Raw genomic sequence first — 17,665 nt, forward strand, 5'->3', positions numbered from 1 at the left:
TTTAATTTAGTGAACATAATGAGAGAATGTAGAAGGATGACTGCTGATCACAGTTTCTCTGTTACATCATACCATATCTGACAAGAAACATTCCCAGATTTGCAGTGGGCAGCTCCCAGTTGTGAAGAATACATGAAACGGTTTGAACGTGAAGCTGAGAAAGTAAGAGCAAGAGCAAGTGCATCACTTGCTCAGCAAAACGGTGCCTGATGAAAATAAGGTTATAAACAAAGCAAAACCCTCACTTGGCTCCAGAAAGGACGACGGCCTTGAACACGAAGGCGTCTGCAAACTGTGGATCCTTGAACTTCACTCTGGAAAATAGGAGGAAAAAGAGTCACGCTAGCTTCTACTTACACTAAGGACAGTCTCCCTGTCTGACCCTCTTCCATTGACAGATCTCAGGCAGCCATCTGTGATGTTCAGTTCATTCCTCAAGTACGTTTGGTGGTCAATTGTTGTCATTTACTTTTCTGGTGAACTCACTCTACCTCACCCTACTTTTAGGATTGGATTTTTTTGCCGATATCCGATATTTTTCAACTCTTTTGGCCGATTGCAAATACCGATATACGTACAAAAAAAATCCACCTAATTTCAGAGAACATCAAGTCCCTCCTGTAGAGTAATTAACACATTTTTATGCCTACTAATATCATGAATGATGGCCCACTGGCAGATGATAAATACAAAGCTTTTCAAAATGTACACAGACACGGCAAAATAAATCTACTTCAACTTAGGCTATGTACAAACTTGAAATGTTTTACTTAACATTTTCTTTCAAACAAAACTAAGATTCATCCTACTTAAACCAGCTTGGATGATGCTCTTCCTGGGTTCGGGTTAGCGTCATTTTATCGGCCTGTCATGTCAGCAGAAATGTTTGTTTCAGGCCGACGCTTCATTTTAAAGCATTTATTGGCTTGATAATATGCCAATATTGTGCATCCCTAACTTCTACTTCAGTTTAGGAGTTCCTACATTTCCCAGAATGCCTTGCCTGAGACAGAGGAATAAGGCTTTACCGGATATCCAAATTCAGTTCAAACTAAGATACCAACTATGCTTTAACAATTGAACAATCTGTTTGAATTTTCACCGATTCAATTTTGTCAAGAATATTTAAGGTAGATATTTCAATTTGGTCAAAACTAAAATGTTTACTGAAAATAGGACAAAATCTTCTGTGGAACAGTGATATAGATCAAGATGGTTCTTACCCAATCGCACTGTTCTGTGAAATGTCACGCAGCGTTGGGATGGGAGACTGCACTGCCCTAAAAGATGAAGATGTTCAATCAAAAATTAACGAATGAACAAAGTTATCACAGTGGACAGGTCTCTTTGGGAACTTGGGAGGAAATGTACAGAAGTGATAATAAAGCGGGCGTTTCCTTACTTCTCTGGTAGAATAGGGTTGTCATCCAGGTCTAATATACCTTGTATTCCATGGCAAAGCTCCGCAGGCATCTCAGTGCTCTGGATGACAGAAGTTACATCAATGATCAGAGTTCATGAATGTACAGTATGCTTTTTGGACTTTTTTATTTATTTTTTAATCTATGGTGCAACTTTCAATATCTCTGTAAAACTAATTACATCGTTTAGTGTGATCCTTAAAGATGCAACGTGTATCATTAAATATCATTATAAAATGGCTCTCTCAAATCAAGCAATCTGATTGGTTCACAGCCATTGTATAATTCCAGTAACAGAGTTCAATAACCCATGGCCATGGGTTATTGGTTGCCATGGCAACTCTCTTACTAAAAGGCAGCGCTGCACTCGAGCCAAACAGCTTTCTCCTGATCTGCTGTATGGAGGGTCACTAGTCGGACGCATGATGGCGCAACTCTCTTACTAAAAGTACCTCAAAAACAAAATGGCGGAGACAGCTGTTCAGATCCTTGTGAATCGATCTTCGCTTCTAACTTTACTAATACTTCGCAGAAAATGATGTTTTGTACAAGAATAGACGCGGGCTAATGTCTTAACCCCTCTCTCGCGCGCCCTCACTCTTAACCCCGCATTTCTAAATAAGACGTAACGTTACTTGGTGTGGGCATATGGCTCTGGTGTCGGGCTTTGTAAAAAGTCCAGGCAAGCGCCAGGATTGGCCAATGTCGACTTCAGTCTCCAGAACGATCCAATCAAATCACCCGCACGTCTATCTTCTTGCTAGAGGTCCCGCCTTACAGTAGTGTTTCAACTGACTCTCAGAATACCATGCCAGTCGGACTTATAGTGTTATTATTATTATATTATTATACTTGGAACCCTTTTATAAAAGCAATATAGCACTCGAGCAGCGTGTGTTGTGGAATATATCCCCCTGCTCAGTTGTTATCCCACTCGGCCTGCGGCCTCGTGGGATAACAACTGATCAGGGGGATATATTCACCACAACACACTTGCTCTCGTGATATATTGCTTAAATATATCATGGCCAAATTAAGAGTGTTATCTTGGTATAATTATCGTAAACCAATGAGATCATGTTGGAGACATAATTCTTCTAATGTGTGTAAATTATCAGTCAACTGCCTGACTGTACAGACAGACACCAGCCGCTGCTTGCAATGCTGGCTGTCGAGGTTGTATTGGGTTTGAGGTTGTGTGAGGTAAAGCATAGGGTTGTCAAAAGTATCGATAGTATCGAAAAGTATCGATACTGAAAATTTGCATCGGATACAATACTCATTTGCAACAGGTATCGATAGTATCGAAAGTATCAATACTAAAACAAGTTACCGTAAATGGATACAATACTCATTTGCAACAGTTTTGATACCATCAGTGCTTTATTTGAATGAAAAATCACTTGATTTTGTTGCTTCAACAAGCTAAAGTGTTCTGGTGGCTAGAGTGGCGGTAATCTGCTGTCTAAATTCAACGTTTGATCAGGCCTAGATTATGGAGAAGTGTGCGTCTGTCAGTCCATCTGTCTAACTTTATTTTTATGCCTCTTGATGTGTTGTCATCCCCGCTTCCCGTGGTATCGAAAATGGTATCGAGTATCGATATTTTCCTGGGTATCGGTATCGAAGTAGAAATTCTAGTATCGTGACATCCCTAGTAAAGCATGAGGTCAGATTCTTTACCTCTTGAGACTCTGCACGGTACAGTTCCTGGATGAAGTCAGACAGCGGGTGGGTCTTTGCCACAAACAGCAAATCACTTCCCAGACTGTTTCTTCTCACTGGAACAAAGACAAAACAGCAGCTGATTACTGGAGAGAATGACTGTATTGGATTAGATGGAGGGAGAAGATAGAAAAACTAATATATCCAACCATCATACCACAGAAGTGGCCGATATTTGCCGCCAAATGCACTATAGAGAGCCAAAGTGGAACGTCACTTCCTGCTTCAGCACTGTACCAGAAATTTTCATCCTCCATTTTCTTTCCTATAGACATTTCGTAAAATGCTTATAAAAATAGTTTTACTTCGTCAAACCAAGCGGTTCAGATATATTTAGAAACAGGAGAGACCACATCGGACCAAAATGTTAACAAATCGCGGATTTAAAGGAAAACAAATGTAGGTGTTGTTTTTTTTAAGTTTTGGTCGGAGTGAAATGTTCTATGGTCTCTCCCGATTCTAAATATATCTGAACCGTTTGGTTTGACGAAGTATTTTTATAAGCATCTTACGAAATGTCCATGGGAAAATAAATAACGGATGAAAGTCTCTGGTACAGTGCTGAAGCAGGAAGTAGGCGGTCACTTTGCCTCTCTATATCAATACATCGGTTTTGCACGGCCTGCCCTGCAGCCGAGTCTAACCCTCATGTCACTGCTTTGCTTACCTTACATTGTACCTTGGCATGTGACAGATAAAACTTTGAACTGCTGTTGTTATCTTAGTGGCAGCATCACAGGGCTTTTATTTTGAAAAGAGAAAACACTTCAGCGAACCTCTAACCTGGGTGGTTATAAAAAAAACGCACACTAAGGATTGTACTCTACCATACATGGGCAAAATGCGGCCCCAGGGCCGGACCTGGCCCCTGGACCATCTCAATCCGGCCCCCAAACAAAACGACCCCCCAAAAACTCAATAAAATTCAGAATTATGTTAATAAATCTCATCTGCTACAGCCATTGGATTTGTATCACTACTATATGAGGAGATTAACAAGAAATTACCAATCACAATGGGACAGAGGGTTAAAAATAGGGAGACTCCCGTGAAAATCAGGAGTGTTGGTAGGTATGATCTCCAATGTGTGGCTCTTTGCTTACTTGATGTAAGTCAGTGTGGCCCTCTGGAAAAATAATTGCCCACCCCTGTACTATATACTCAAAAATCTGTCCTATTTGGGCATTTAACTGCTGTCGGTTTTTGCTATTTTTGTAAATGAAAAATAGAACATTGAAGGCTTCCACATAACACACCCGGCATGCACATCGGTACCAAAATACTTTGTTTTTCTTTCGTTAAGGTTTAGTTTTCGTGTTTTTTTGGAGAGTATACCTACCCTCTTCGGTTGTGAGGTCGGGGTAAACGTCAGCCAGAGCCGCTCTCAGCCGACGTTCGTCCACAAAGGGCAACAGCGCCACACCTTCAAACAGGACACAACAGGACATTACTTGATAATACAGAATATCTGTACTCAAACTATAACTTAGAAGTATCTTATTAAACATTTCATGCAAAGCAAATGTTTTGGTGGCTCCAGTCCAGTGGGAATTGAACCCGTGACACTGGCAGTGCTAGTGCCTTGGCCTGCATTTATATGGCGGAGCCGGGGATCGAACCACCGACCTCTTTCATCCAGAGCAATTAGTGAACGACCGGCTCTACCTCCTGAGCTACAGCCTGCCTTGCTTCACCTATTGAGTGACAAGTTCAATGTTTTTGTGGTGGTTGTTTTTTCCCAAGTTGCTAGAAATGCAATATGTAGCTCTTTCTGTGGGAGAATAAATTACTTTTTTTCTCTCTCACAAATGTCAATTTTTAGGAAGAATAACACCAAAAAGAGGCCCTTCACCCGCTATAAATTCTGGGTTACTTAACAGGGCAGTGACTCACCTTGCCAAGCATACTTCTTGCCGTTGAGATCAATGGCAAAGTCATCGGGGTAGAAGTCGATGATGGAAGAGTCCTGTTTCAGAGGGAGGCATTTAAAAGAATTAGATTGTAAATACCTTGTAAATACAAGGAGCAGCAGCTTGTTTATGGCCAAAGTTCCTAGGGACTTTCCGTTTGAAAGTCCCACTCTTTTCCAGATGTCAATTTTTAGACCTTGCAGATGTATTGCGTATTACACCTTTGATTAGAGACTTTTAATACTACAGTCAGTGACATACAAAGTCTTTAACAGGCAAGTAGTTCAGTGTAGCGGTGGATTTCCAGACTTTTTCCAAACTCATCTTGAGCTTTTTGTACTTTCCCAGACTTTTAACGGCCTTTGAATTGTAACAACAGTCTTCTGAACTTTCTGGATCTGTGCAGCAACCTAGAAATGATTTTGGACACTCAGACGTACCGGACTGCACATAAGGCTTCTCCATGTTGTGGGCAGGAAGTTGCCGCTGGCAGCAGGAAACACGCCCATCAGCTGCTCCAGTGGTTTGAACTGCACACGATAAGACACAGAAAGACAATCAGATGCATCAGTACAGCATTACCTGCACAGGTAAGCTCCATGAAAAGAACCCAAACAAAATCTCCCAATATATTGTATGTGTCTAGGACAGAGGTTCTCAAATGTTTTTCAGCCAAGGACCCCTTACAAGATAGAAAATATACCGCGGACCCCCTCATTCTGATTTGTGATTTTGGGCTAAGCTTAATTGTTTCCACGGTAACGTGCTTGACTTTTAATTTGATAGGTTTATTATTAGAATGTAATCCATGAACCATTTTAGATTTAAAGCATAAACTATTTTCGTTGAACTATGAAGATTTTGCAAAAAATATATATATATATTTTTTTTTTATTACATTACATTTACATTACGTCATTTAGCAGACGCTTTTGTTTTGTCCAAAGCGACTTACAATATCACAATTTGTCAACAGTCCAGAAAACCACTATGCAACACAATAAATGACAGCCAAGATATTTTGATAGACTAGCACCATGTAGGAAGTAGTTTGAGAAGGAATAAGTAACATGTAGCATTTTCTTTTTAATTATTCATTTTTTTTTTTTTTACTTGAAAACTTTTCGCGGACCCCCTGGCAAAGTGCCACGGACCCCTGGTCAGAACCACTGGTCTAGGATACTGGTCGAGAACAAGGTCTAAACTCTAGAAAATGAGATGATGAAATTCTTACCGGTTTGGTGTCCATCTCAAAGTCGGTGAACAGACCTTTGATGTCTTTGAAGTCAGAGGCGAACGGAGCGTAGTGGAAGGGGAAGTACCACTTCCAGGAAGCACAGCCCTGCCAATCAACAAGGGAACATTTAGTGACTTGATATGACATATAGAAGAGATTCTCAGACGGCCATTAGACAATGCAGAAAGCCTTACCAAATTACATGATGCACTACTTTCAACTATTTTAATTTTATTTATTTATTTGAGAAAAGAACAGGCTCTGCAAATGCTGGTTACAGTGCCACAGTGACCACAGACAATATATACAGCAGTTTGTTGGTGGATGGTATTAATTTGCCGTCCTCCTACTGTGCCAAATACATGTATTATTTTAAAAGGATAGGTTGGACAATGTTGCTCCTATATTTGAGTATCTTCCTCTCTGTAGTTGTTGGACCCACAGACAGTATATATTGCCTCCAGGTCAACTGCCAGTTGAAGCAGTGAGCTCTGTTGATTTATTGGTTAGTGAAAGTTGCTTAATGGAGAAACGTTGTCCGTTTCCTCTCGACTCTCCTGTAGAGACACAGATGTCTTTTCTGTAGATGTTCTGCCAGTTTGAAGCCATTGTGTTGCAGCAGGCAGCGGAGCTTCAACTGCTTCAACTGACAGCTGCATGCAGACAATATACTGTCTGTGAGTCCAAGTAGTGCAGGTACAGAAGAGAAGATTTATCATTTATATTGGTTGAATATTGCAAATCCTTTAAATGTTATAGTGACTGGCAACCAAACAAAAGGACAGTGCAAAGCCCACCCAAAGAAGACAAAGAAACTTGATTTTTTTTTTTTTTTTTTTGGGTGGGGGGAGAGAGGGGGGGGGGGTGGGTGGGTGGGAGGCTCTTTGCCCTTTTTCAGACAAGTTCCACCACACCATGAAGCTTCAAGCTTAAAACACAATCTGATCAAGCTGAGGCTGACATTTAAAAACATATTCACATTGCATAGGCTCATGTGTAAAATACTCTGCAGTTACACGCCCGGTGGCTGTTAGGACTCAAAATGAGTTTCTGGCCTGAATTCACTATGACACTTTCTAAATATGCAGGGACATCACTAAGTGTGTCGTGTAGACTAGCCCTGTGCACAACCTACTCTGCAGTACAACTCTAAACCCATTCCCCTCTTGTCCCCATCTTTGAAATGTTTATGCAGGAAGCAAATGAACCCGGCAGATCCAGCATATACAGAACACTTGTCCTTTCCAAGCAAAACAAGCGCAGCCTTTCAAAGTCACGCCAAAGGACGACCTTCTCATCCCACAACGCACCTCTGACTAAACGAGCTCCTCTGATATATTCAACATTCCTCACATCTGGGCCGAGCCCATTTTGAAGCTGACCGCTCTATTAATAAAGGTGTTCATTCAAATGGTAATATGGGACTTCTTTACCATCATAAAAAAGGCCCAGATTCCTACATTCAAATAATTGCACAGCCACAGATTTTCTATATATATATATAATGACGGTGACAAATTAATTTGTAATTGAAGCAAGCAACGTCTCAAATCATATAAATAACCCAAAAACATTATAGGGGTGGTGAATTATTTTTCTTGGGGGGGGGGGGGCACATGATAAACCCAGATTGTTGCCGGGGGGGGGGGGGGGGGGGGGGGGGGGGGGGGGCAAAAAAATATTGTCATGCTGTAACTCTAATTTTATCACTAGATTAAATCATAGAAAACATACTGTGCACTTATTCGTCAGCATTTATTATATCGAAAATCACTCCAAACAACCAAATTAGCTCATAGGTTGTTTTAGCTTCATAAGTCAAATGGTTTGGTTCGTCTTGGACCTCCCCGGGCCAGGCAGAACCATCATGAGGGCCGGGTCTGGCACTCGTGCCTCATAATGGCCCAGGTCTGTTATAATAACTGACAAGAAAAACAAAACTGAGGCTACCTTGACTCACAACAAAAGGTGCATAAACTTATTTTTCTTGATGTCTTAACTTTATTGGGACAGCGTAATAACCCAGTCCGCGACAAAGAAACAACAGATCTCAACACCTGCAGGGCAAAGTGTGAATTTCGCCTTTCGGGCGCTTTGGGCCGACCGGCCCTCCTTCCCTGAGTATTTGGTTGAGGTGTGCGTGATCATGACTCTGTGAATGTGTGACAGTAAAGACCAGACACGTCCCGGTGCGCCGAGGGCCCGCTAATGAATTCATCCAGAACGCCCGCCCCCCGAGACAGGCTTTCCGCTGCCGAGCATGTGGTGTCAACACAGAGCCCGCGTACACAGAGCGAGCACACAATTACCTCGGACAAATCCCCCCGGGCTCACGTGCCTCTTCTGGAGAGGGCCCACAGCTAATTATTTCATTTCAAGATAAAGATCAATATTTTTACAACAATAAACTGATTTAGTATAATCACACTGCAAACAATAAGCTGGAGATACGCAGGACCGCTGGATAGAGAGGCGGAGAGCAATGAATAGTCCTCGACATTGAGGATAAAGAAAATAATTTTTGCCATTTCTCAGATCAAAACAACACTGATCACCACTTAAGTGTTTTACTGTGTCTCCATTGAAAACTCAATGGAGCCCCAGCTCCAGCCCCGACCAAATCCAGGTTCAAAGTACCGTAAATTCCGGACTATAAGCCGCGGCTTTTTTCCCGTTTTTTGGCCCCTGCGGCTTATATAACGGTGCGTCTTATCTATGGATTTTTTCAGAAAAAAAAAAAAAAAAAAAAAAAAATCTCTCTTTTTTAGCACTCTTTCTAACTATAAATCCACTTCTGTTTTAATTTCCTCTCTTGCCCTCTTTTCACCACACCGCGGACACTGTGTGCACTGTAAAAATAAACAACGGTGGTGTTGTGTTATGTTGTTTTGTTGAAATGTTACGGTAATACGGTAAATGGGAGCTTCCTCAAACAGCCATCTCTTTCCCGACAATCCCCTCTGTGCGTGACCACTTACATATGGTAATTACGGTAAGCAAACGGCCACAAGCCCATCAACTCCCTCCCCCGACTACCAGGAGAAAATCACAAACTTCGGCGAATTCACACAAAGGAAGATCAAGGAATATTCCATCGAACCGGAGCAGATCATAAATATGGATGAAGTGCCTTTGACGTTCGACCTGCCACTCACTCGGACTGTTAACAAGAAGCGCCCTGGAGGATTCTTTCACCAAAAAAAAGCTTTGCTCGTTCTCGACAGCATGAGAACGAGCAGTAGATGATCATGAGGTGGTTTTTCAGACGTGTCGATATAGCAGTTTATCGCAAAAGTGTAATGGAAACACATTTTTCGCATTTGCACGTCATGTGACCCATATTATCCCTTGGAAAAGGAGCGGAAAATAAGTTTGGTAAGTAAGGTTCGATAGCCGTGTCAAAACCTCCGCAGCAAGTGGAAAACTTTGAAGCAACGCTACCTAGCAGAAAGACGAGTGTTGTGCAAAAGCGTAGCCGGGCAAATTAGATAATGTTTAATGGCAGAAATCGGTCCATGGTGACAGCAGGCTGCCTGTGTGCGCGCATTTGGCACAGCGGCGAGATGAGAGGATGAAAAGCACACACTGGTGCGGTGGTGCTGTCTGAAGTGAATACAGTGACTGTGAGTAGGCTAATACATTGCACACGTTTCAGGTGCAATTATAGAACCAAATCAGCCTTTTCCCCCCTCCATCTCTAAATCGGACCAGTTGTAGGCTATTAGGCTACCTTTTTTCCTCTGCCTGTCGCGCTGACTGCATTCACGCAGCCAGCAACATTTTGCGACTCATTTTCTTTTGAATTGATAATCAGGCTCGTTTATATGCATTGTAACTTCATGTTGGGATTTCCATTGACCATTGGTTGGATTTGAGCATGCAGGGGACGGGATATGGGGCAGATCCCCGTGCGTAATCACTGTGGCAGCTGCTGCAACGGGGAATCACTCAAACGCAACTTCAATGGAAACGCCTACAAGTCGCAATTGTACATTGTCGAAGTTGTAGAAATATCGCAATTCTTTTGCGAAAAACTGTAATGGAAACACAGCTATAGATGAAGAGGAGTTCGTTGGTTTTGAGTGACAATGAAGGAGAGAGGAGAGTGGTTGACGAAGCCACCCTGAACCTGTTCGTTTCCGACACTGAAGATGAGGACTTACGCAGGAAGAAGAGGAAGACGAGGATTAGTGACTTGACTTCTCTGGTTACAGGTTTGCTGCACATATAGCCTATTGTTGTGTGATTTTGTCTGGGGATTAGTGACCTGACTTTTGTTTTGTTTTGTTGAAATGTTAATAAATGGGAGCTTCCCCAAACAGCCATCGCTTTCCCGACATTCCTCTCTGTGCACGAACCCTTTCATATGGTAATTAAACATCAAAACACCCGCGGCTTATAGACCGGTGCGGCTTATAGAAGAAAAAAATAGTCAATTTTGGTCCCGCGGCTTATACACCGGTGCGTCTTATAGTCCGGAATTTACGGTACATGACAAAACAACAAGAAATGTGTATTTTCCAGTGTTTTCCTACGGTCATGTCTAAGCAGATTTCCAAAAGGACATTTGGAGACTCCAAAGGGACACTTGTTAAACACAGCCACACCTGTAGGAACTGTTGGAGCAGCAACAAATAATGAAAATGTCAATTGGGATAGAGAAATGCTTAACACATTTGTCTGTGCGCCGAGGATTGAAGTCTTGCACTCCTTATTATTGGTTAATGTTTGGTACTTACACCCCATTTACACCTGGTTTTTAAATGTGAGCTGTATCTGGATAATGAAAAATGCATGTTAGTGCAAGGTGTAAACGCACCGTGATCATATCTGCCTGACCACATCTGGAGGTAGTGTGGCTCACATTGTGTCCAGATCTCTTTCACCCCATTTCCACCTGGTTTTTAAAAGTGACCTGCATCCAGATAACTTCACTGGATGCAGGTTGCATCTGACTCTGATGGCGGAGGTAGTAAAAGTGTGATCCTGGACCTGGCAAAAGATGCTAACATGACAATTAAGTTGGGAGTTTTTCCTAAACCAGGTTAAGATGAGGTCATTAACACATTGAGTGCCAGCCACTTTTGGAGAACGGATGCTCCCAGTGCCAGAGTTTCAGAGCGTTTTCAGTGATTTCTCGAGGCCCACAGAATATTGTGTGATATTACTATGTCAACACTGAACACGCACAAAGAACGAGGAGACTCTCTTCTATCATCTGCAAAAAAAAGTTTATTGATCCCATTTTCCGTTCTTTAGTTATGAGCCGGAGAAGATAGCTTGATTTAGCCAAAAACAGCAATTTTTTTCTTGAAGCTGAGATAATGAGCCTTTTGTGAAATTAAACATTTCAAGCACATCATTGACTCTGAAGCTAATATTTTCTGATATAATGACACCTCAAAAATAATTTCCTTCAATAAAAGAGTGAAAACAAAGGAATTTTGTTTGGCCAAATAATATGTTTTAGCTGCAACCAGCAGCGCTGGCCCCTGCGTGCGCAGACCCTACACCTTCTTGCTGGTCTTGATTTACTGCTGGTGGGCATCAGATAGCCTATTCTAGCTTGTTTGCTCTCTATGCATCGAGCCTGCTGCTGCCTGGGTGTGTGTGTACTGTCAATGGTTGTATGCTCTAGTGCCCTGCGTGCCCCACCCCCCTCCTCCGTGGTGGGAGGAGTCGTGTCTCTGCTGCGGTTTGCTCTGAGTTTGATCTGCACTGAAAAGTCCACTGCCTGCATCCCCCCGCTTTTTTACAGCGTGTCCTCGGCTCCCAGCTGAGAATAATGTAACTTTTCAGAAAGACGCTGGTGTCGCCGTGTCGGCAACTAAATCATATGGATGGACTATCGCAGCGGACACGGATGGGGCTCAATTGTGGCAGCAGATGACTGCTGTTCACAGGCACAGCTAACGTTATGCTTCAAGCATATCGATGCGATTTCCGTATTCTGTTTCCTCATGACTTCTTCTCTCTTTTCTCCTGGCCTTTGTCTAATCGGGAGGGCACTGTCGCCACCTAAGGGTTCTGTAAAATAGGTTAGACACATTCAATAGCTCCCATATTGTAAGAGGCGATGTAAGAGGCTTAGATCGACATCCCCCCGTCAAAATATGAATTTGGAGTTATTGACGCCATTTGGCGTCGCTGGCAGCCTACGGTAAATTTCTCCTGACGCCATTTGGCGTCGCTGGCACTCAATGTGTTAAAGGCCACTCAATGTGTTAAAGAGTCATTTCCTGACAATGTCGATTAGCCACATTGTCCGACATACAAATAACTAAATTTTGTGCTCAAGTTAAAAACTGTAAGTTAGTTGCTAACACCGTTTCTTAGTAGCTTCCACAAATAGCGTAGCACAGAATCAGATTACGTATGAATATTAACCAGCGGCTGCAGAGCGTTGAAAAAAGAACATTAAGCGTTAAACGGGTAGTAACACTGCCTGGAGGGGTCATTAATGTGCGTGTCATTGAACTTTCAGGGTTGCCTGAGAGTCTTACCTGGTAGTAGTAGCGCAGCACCCAGCAGAGACCCTCCACATACGACTTGACCACCTTACGCCTGAAGTCATCGTCAGTCGCGTCCACGTCGAACTTTGTCTTGTAGTATCTCTGCTTCCATCCATCCTCCCATAACCTGCACCAGTCACAGCAGAACATGACTTACTTTACTGATCCAAAAGAACGAAGGAACTATGTACATTTACAATGTAATAATGTAAATTACATTTACATTATGTAATGTAATACAGCAGCACTCTTCCTCAGTTACAATTACACAGGTACAATTGTTCTGAAAGCACCATTAGTCATTCCCAAAAATATCACATCATCGATATTGAGGTACTGCGTCAAAAATGATAATATATGAAGATTTTGTCAATATCGTCGAGCCCTAACTTATAATGTTGGTGATCTTGGAATTAAAGCCAATTCTATTGCCGCACTCGGTACAACTAAGTCACCGCGGACGGGAGAGTCGGCTAAACGGCTATGATGTAAACGCTAACGTGTCGAAATGATACGTGGGCTCATTCTAAACCGCTGGTTCTCAAGACGCCATTGCGTTCATCTATAGGCTGAAAACCGGTGGAACTTCCACCACACCGCTGCGGGAATAGTTTAATGGCTTTGACTTATTGGTAGGTTTGCGACTGCGGTGCCATTCTGCACACATAATCAAGGCCGGCCAGCATCTGTCTAATCAAGCCTGGGAGCGGCCCGCGGGGAGCGCAGACTTGTCAGAGGAAAGCCTCCATGAATACCAATTTAGCCCGATGGATTTAACAGCTTTGTGTGTCACCGAGGAATCTGCACAAATATTCCTCCTTTCCATATTCATCACTTGCAGAGGGAGGTGGGCAGAGCTGTCGAGCAGAGGGGGGACCAGCGGAGATCTAAACAGCCTGTGTTGTGGTACAGCAGAGGGGGGACCGGCGGAGATCTGAACAGCCTGTGTTGTGGTACAGCAGAGGGGGGACCAGCGGAGATCTAAACAGCCTGTGTTGTGGTACAGCAGAGGGGGGACCAGCGGAGATCTAAACAGCCTGTGTTGTGGTACAGCAGAGGGGGGACCGGCGGAGATCTAAACAGCCTGTGTTGTGGTACAGCAGAGGGGGGACCGGCGGAGATCTAAACAGCCTGTGTTGTGGTACAGTGGCGAGCATCTCTCTGGTTCTGGTGGTTCAGTGTCCAAAATGTACTTCTCAGCCAAGGAGCTCATATTGAATTAAAGCCCTTTATTGCTGGTAAATATTGAGTTGGTAAACTTAACATAAACGAAATGCCTGCCAACATTGCCAAGATTAACTTTTATCGGCCAAGATTAATTAAAATTGTCAGAAATCTCAATCTCTTACAAACATATCACCTTAATGCCATTTCTTGTGTAGAATCAGTTCTGAGTAAAACATTTAATCAATGACAACAAAGAGCAGTTTTGGAGTTTTGCTCACTCGCGTACAGATACATTTTTGATCTGTACGCTTTTCTCTCTCTCAATTAAATATTCTCTTTACTGGCCTCACAGCTGCTATGTGTCACCGTAAGGGAATGTTCAGTTTCAATTAACATATGGGCTAATAAACCGTCCTGGAAGTTTAGACGCTTCCACTTTGTGTAGAGCAGCGCAACAGGCAGCCAATCAAGAGCCTGTTTGATACAGAGCCATTGCTTTACCTCGACTTGATTGGCTCACGATGAGACGGGTGTACACTACAGTAGCCAGTGGCGACATACTTGCACAATTCGTAAAGTGGGAGAAATAAGAGCTACAAAAACCTCCCATAATCACCGCTAGGAGGCTGACGTAACCGCTTTTTCCCGGTCGGCGGCTGGTATATACGGTAAATCTGACATGACGTGAGCGCGGCCGGAGTGCAGCCAAGTTGTCTACCTGACGTCGTCTTCAGGCTCGGGCTCGCTGTCACTGTCAGCTTTCCTCTTCATCCCCCGGCCGTCTGTGCTGTCGCTTGGCCCTGCAGAGGACTGGAGAGGGACAGGAGGCATCACAACCAAAAAGCACAGGACCACATTTTATGGGATGGGAAGGAAAGGGGGGGTTAATGTTTAGGACTGGGCAATATAATCGATACGGCAATATATCGCGATATTTTATTTCCCGATACTGTATCGATACTTGGACGCCAAGTATCGCGATATTAAAAAAAAAAAAAAAAATTGCAGGCCATGCCATGCCAGGCCTCTGCATCTGGTGATTCCCACCCCTAATCGATACTGTATCGATATTTCCCATATCGATGCGTTCAGTAACACTCAACACTCAGTAGTTTTGACTAAATTTGTCCACTAACTTATCAGTATAAAGTGATGTACATATTATTACACTACCTGGGTGGTACACAGTGTGTTGTATCTTTAGCTCTATTAATTTAATTTTGAGTAAATTCTGTAGAATATCGCAATATATCGCAATATGTATCGCATCGCAATATATCGTGATACAATCGTATCGTGACCCAAGTATCGTGATACGTATCGTATCGTGAGATCCTTGCCAATACCCAGCCCTAGTAATGTTGTTGCGAGTAATGTGAAAGCTACAGTAATTCTATCACTATCAAATGCATGTGTGTGTGTGTGTGTGTGTGTGTTTTCCACGTTTGAATGAAGCTGATGGTGATTGTGAAAAATGACAACCTCAGCTACTGTATGCAAAGAGCACCTTCCCTCCTTTATGCAGCCTTTGTGCTGCTCTCATTCATGTGCTAATGTATGGCTGCTGGCCATTGTTGATTGATACATTTAACCCATTGATACCTGATGCAGCATTTGCGTGTATATCCCTCATTTGTGTGCGTATCCCTTTAAGACCGCGAACCGCGTTAACGCGGTTCGCGGTCTTAAAGGGATACACACACAAATGCTGCATCAGGTATCAATGGGTTAAAGCTGTACACGGACAGGAAATGTAACGGCTGCAAAGAGGTTGAAAAAGAGAAGCGGCCATTTGGGTTATTTTTGAAGGACAAGTCAGACTCTCTGACTTTGATGGAAGAAAATACTACTTTTACTACTATTGCTATTCATCTGGTGGTGTATCTACAGACATGTTTAAGACAACAGTCGTTGCTTCTCGACAGAAAATAATGGCTGCAACTGTTGTTACCCATCTTCCAACTTACATTTCCACCATTCCTCATCGTGGCCTTCAGGGACTGAGCAGCATCCTAAAGGAGAGAGATTTCATTAAGACTGCCTACCCTGCAGCGGAAAAGCATCGCCATTTTACATTTCAAAATGATGTACATTTCCAGAGTTCTTATACAGTTGCAGAATTGCCTACTTTTTGTTTCATTTGAAGATTTTGGTGCTCAGTGCGATTTGTGGAGAGATAGTCATCTTGTCTTGCTGTGAATAACTCAGAACATTTCACTCTATAGATTCTTATAATTCAGTGATAAATAGCAGAATGTGTGAGTTGACAGGGGGCTAAAATCCACAGAATACATGTGGTCTTATGTATATCACAACGGTAAAATGGATAACATTTTACCATAGTTTCCCAAACTTTTTTATTTTCAAAACTTTTGAAGACCTGGAAATGACCAATTTCTTCTTCCACAGACTTCCAGAACTCACATATTTGTGTAGGAAATTAATAATTCTGTTAATGTCCAATGGAGCTCAACATTTCCCACACTTTTTCAGACTTTATGTGCAACTCCAAAGATTTTCCAAGACCACTTAGGGCCAAATCCAAATGTCCACACTCCGGACTGAGCCCTAGCAGACTTTCAGTCGTACGTCATTTGTGACGTGTTCAATGGCATCACGTCAAGTCTGCGAGGGCGAGAGACTGCAAGGCTATAAATAAAGTCCTGAGAGATGGGGCTCAAGACAATAATAGAATGCATTTTGCTAACCTCTATGGCCTGTACTTCTACATATGCTATTTCTGTGTCATGATGTAGTTGAAGATTATTTCTGGCCTAAACCATTCAACGTTTGAATAAATTAATTGTTTTACACATTGATAAGATTTTTTTTGGTTCAGCAAGTGGGAAAACTACATTGTCACGTCCGTATTGCAATGAATTGTGGGTAATATATGCAGATGGTCTCTTCATGTTTTCCTTCAGTGAGCACACTGCACTTTATTCCAGGCACTTCAGTCTCCAATTGACGCATTTTGCGTCATTTGGAGATGGAAGGGAACAGATGGTCTTGCTCGAGGGCGGCTGTTCCAACTACAGATTGTTCCATTTTTATTTTTTCTGTATGTGCGCGTCCACAGAGAATTGCATCGAGAGCCTTAATGAGCGTTAATGACCCAGACCAGCTGGCGGGGGTGGAGTTTCTGCAAGCAGACGAACGAGGATTTCTTGGCGGAGAAAACCTGAAGAGAAGGTAAACACTGCTCATCTGCATATAATGCCCACATTACAATGATGCAAAGTGGTTTGTGTGGTGTGGTGAAGTCTGCAGCCCAAGAGGACTCTCTGGAAGTCTGCAGAAAGTCTGCTTGACGCCCCTTGGGGATTTGGAGCCCTCAGCACTGTGCGGTGAAGTCTGGACATTTGGATTATCGGGCCCTATCCGATGTATCGTCCACATGAGCAGCCCGGGGTACCTTGTTGTGCTGGTCTCTGCCCTGCATCCTCATGTCGTAGGCCTGATTGCGAGCGTTGTGCACGGGCTGAGGCCGGCCTCTGCCGCCCAGAGCTTGGGGGGCGAACTGACCCGTGGTCAGGTAGGCCGGGCCCTGCTGCTCCGCCTGGGGACGATAGAGAGACGAAGATAGAAGACAAACTCTTAAAACTACTGAATGTTGAATGTATGGATGTAGACTGATCTGTATATAGAGGCCAGGATCATGAAGGCCTGGTGTCACTGTCTGCATAATGTGAA

The 17,665-nt window shown here is 43.0% G+C and overlaps 1 protein-coding gene across 2 annotated transcripts in view; it reads right to left on the reverse strand.

Annotated features, from left to right (window-relative positions):
* Positions 1 to 17,665, reverse strand: part of xrn2 (5'-3' exoribonuclease 2) — a 55,941-nt gene that overhangs the window by 20,654 nt on the left and 17,622 nt on the right. Inside the window, exons 15-26 of one of the 2 annotated variants that reach the window (XM_083642521.1) lie at positions 17,388 to 17,531; positions 15,940 to 15,984; positions 14,691 to 14,782; positions 12,797 to 12,932; positions 6,291 to 6,398; positions 5,497 to 5,586; positions 5,040 to 5,112; positions 4,486 to 4,569; positions 3,105 to 3,202; positions 1,403 to 1,482; positions 1,224 to 1,280; positions 246 to 314 (exon numbers count right to left, since the gene is read on the reverse strand). In XM_083642521.1, the coding sequence (XP_083498647.1) occupies positions 246 to 314; positions 1,224 to 1,280; positions 1,403 to 1,482; positions 3,105 to 3,202; positions 4,486 to 4,569; positions 5,040 to 5,112; positions 5,497 to 5,586; positions 6,291 to 6,398; positions 12,797 to 12,932; positions 14,691 to 14,782; positions 15,940 to 15,984; positions 17,388 to 17,531 (1,076 nt within the window). The remainder of the gene's footprint in view (positions 1 to 245; positions 315 to 1,223; positions 1,281 to 1,402; positions 1,483 to 3,104; positions 3,203 to 4,485; positions 4,570 to 5,039; positions 5,113 to 5,496; positions 5,587 to 6,290; positions 6,399 to 12,796; positions 12,933 to 14,690; positions 14,783 to 15,939; positions 15,985 to 17,387; positions 17,532 to 17,665) is intronic. The other variant, XM_083642522.1, reaches the window with a different exon arrangement.

The sequence above is a fragment of the Poromitra crassiceps genome, assembly GCF_964638095.1.
Source record: "Poromitra crassiceps genome assembly, chromosome: 9".
Lineage (NCBI taxonomy): Eukaryota > Metazoa > Chordata > Actinopteri > Beryciformes > Melamphaidae > Poromitra > Poromitra crassiceps.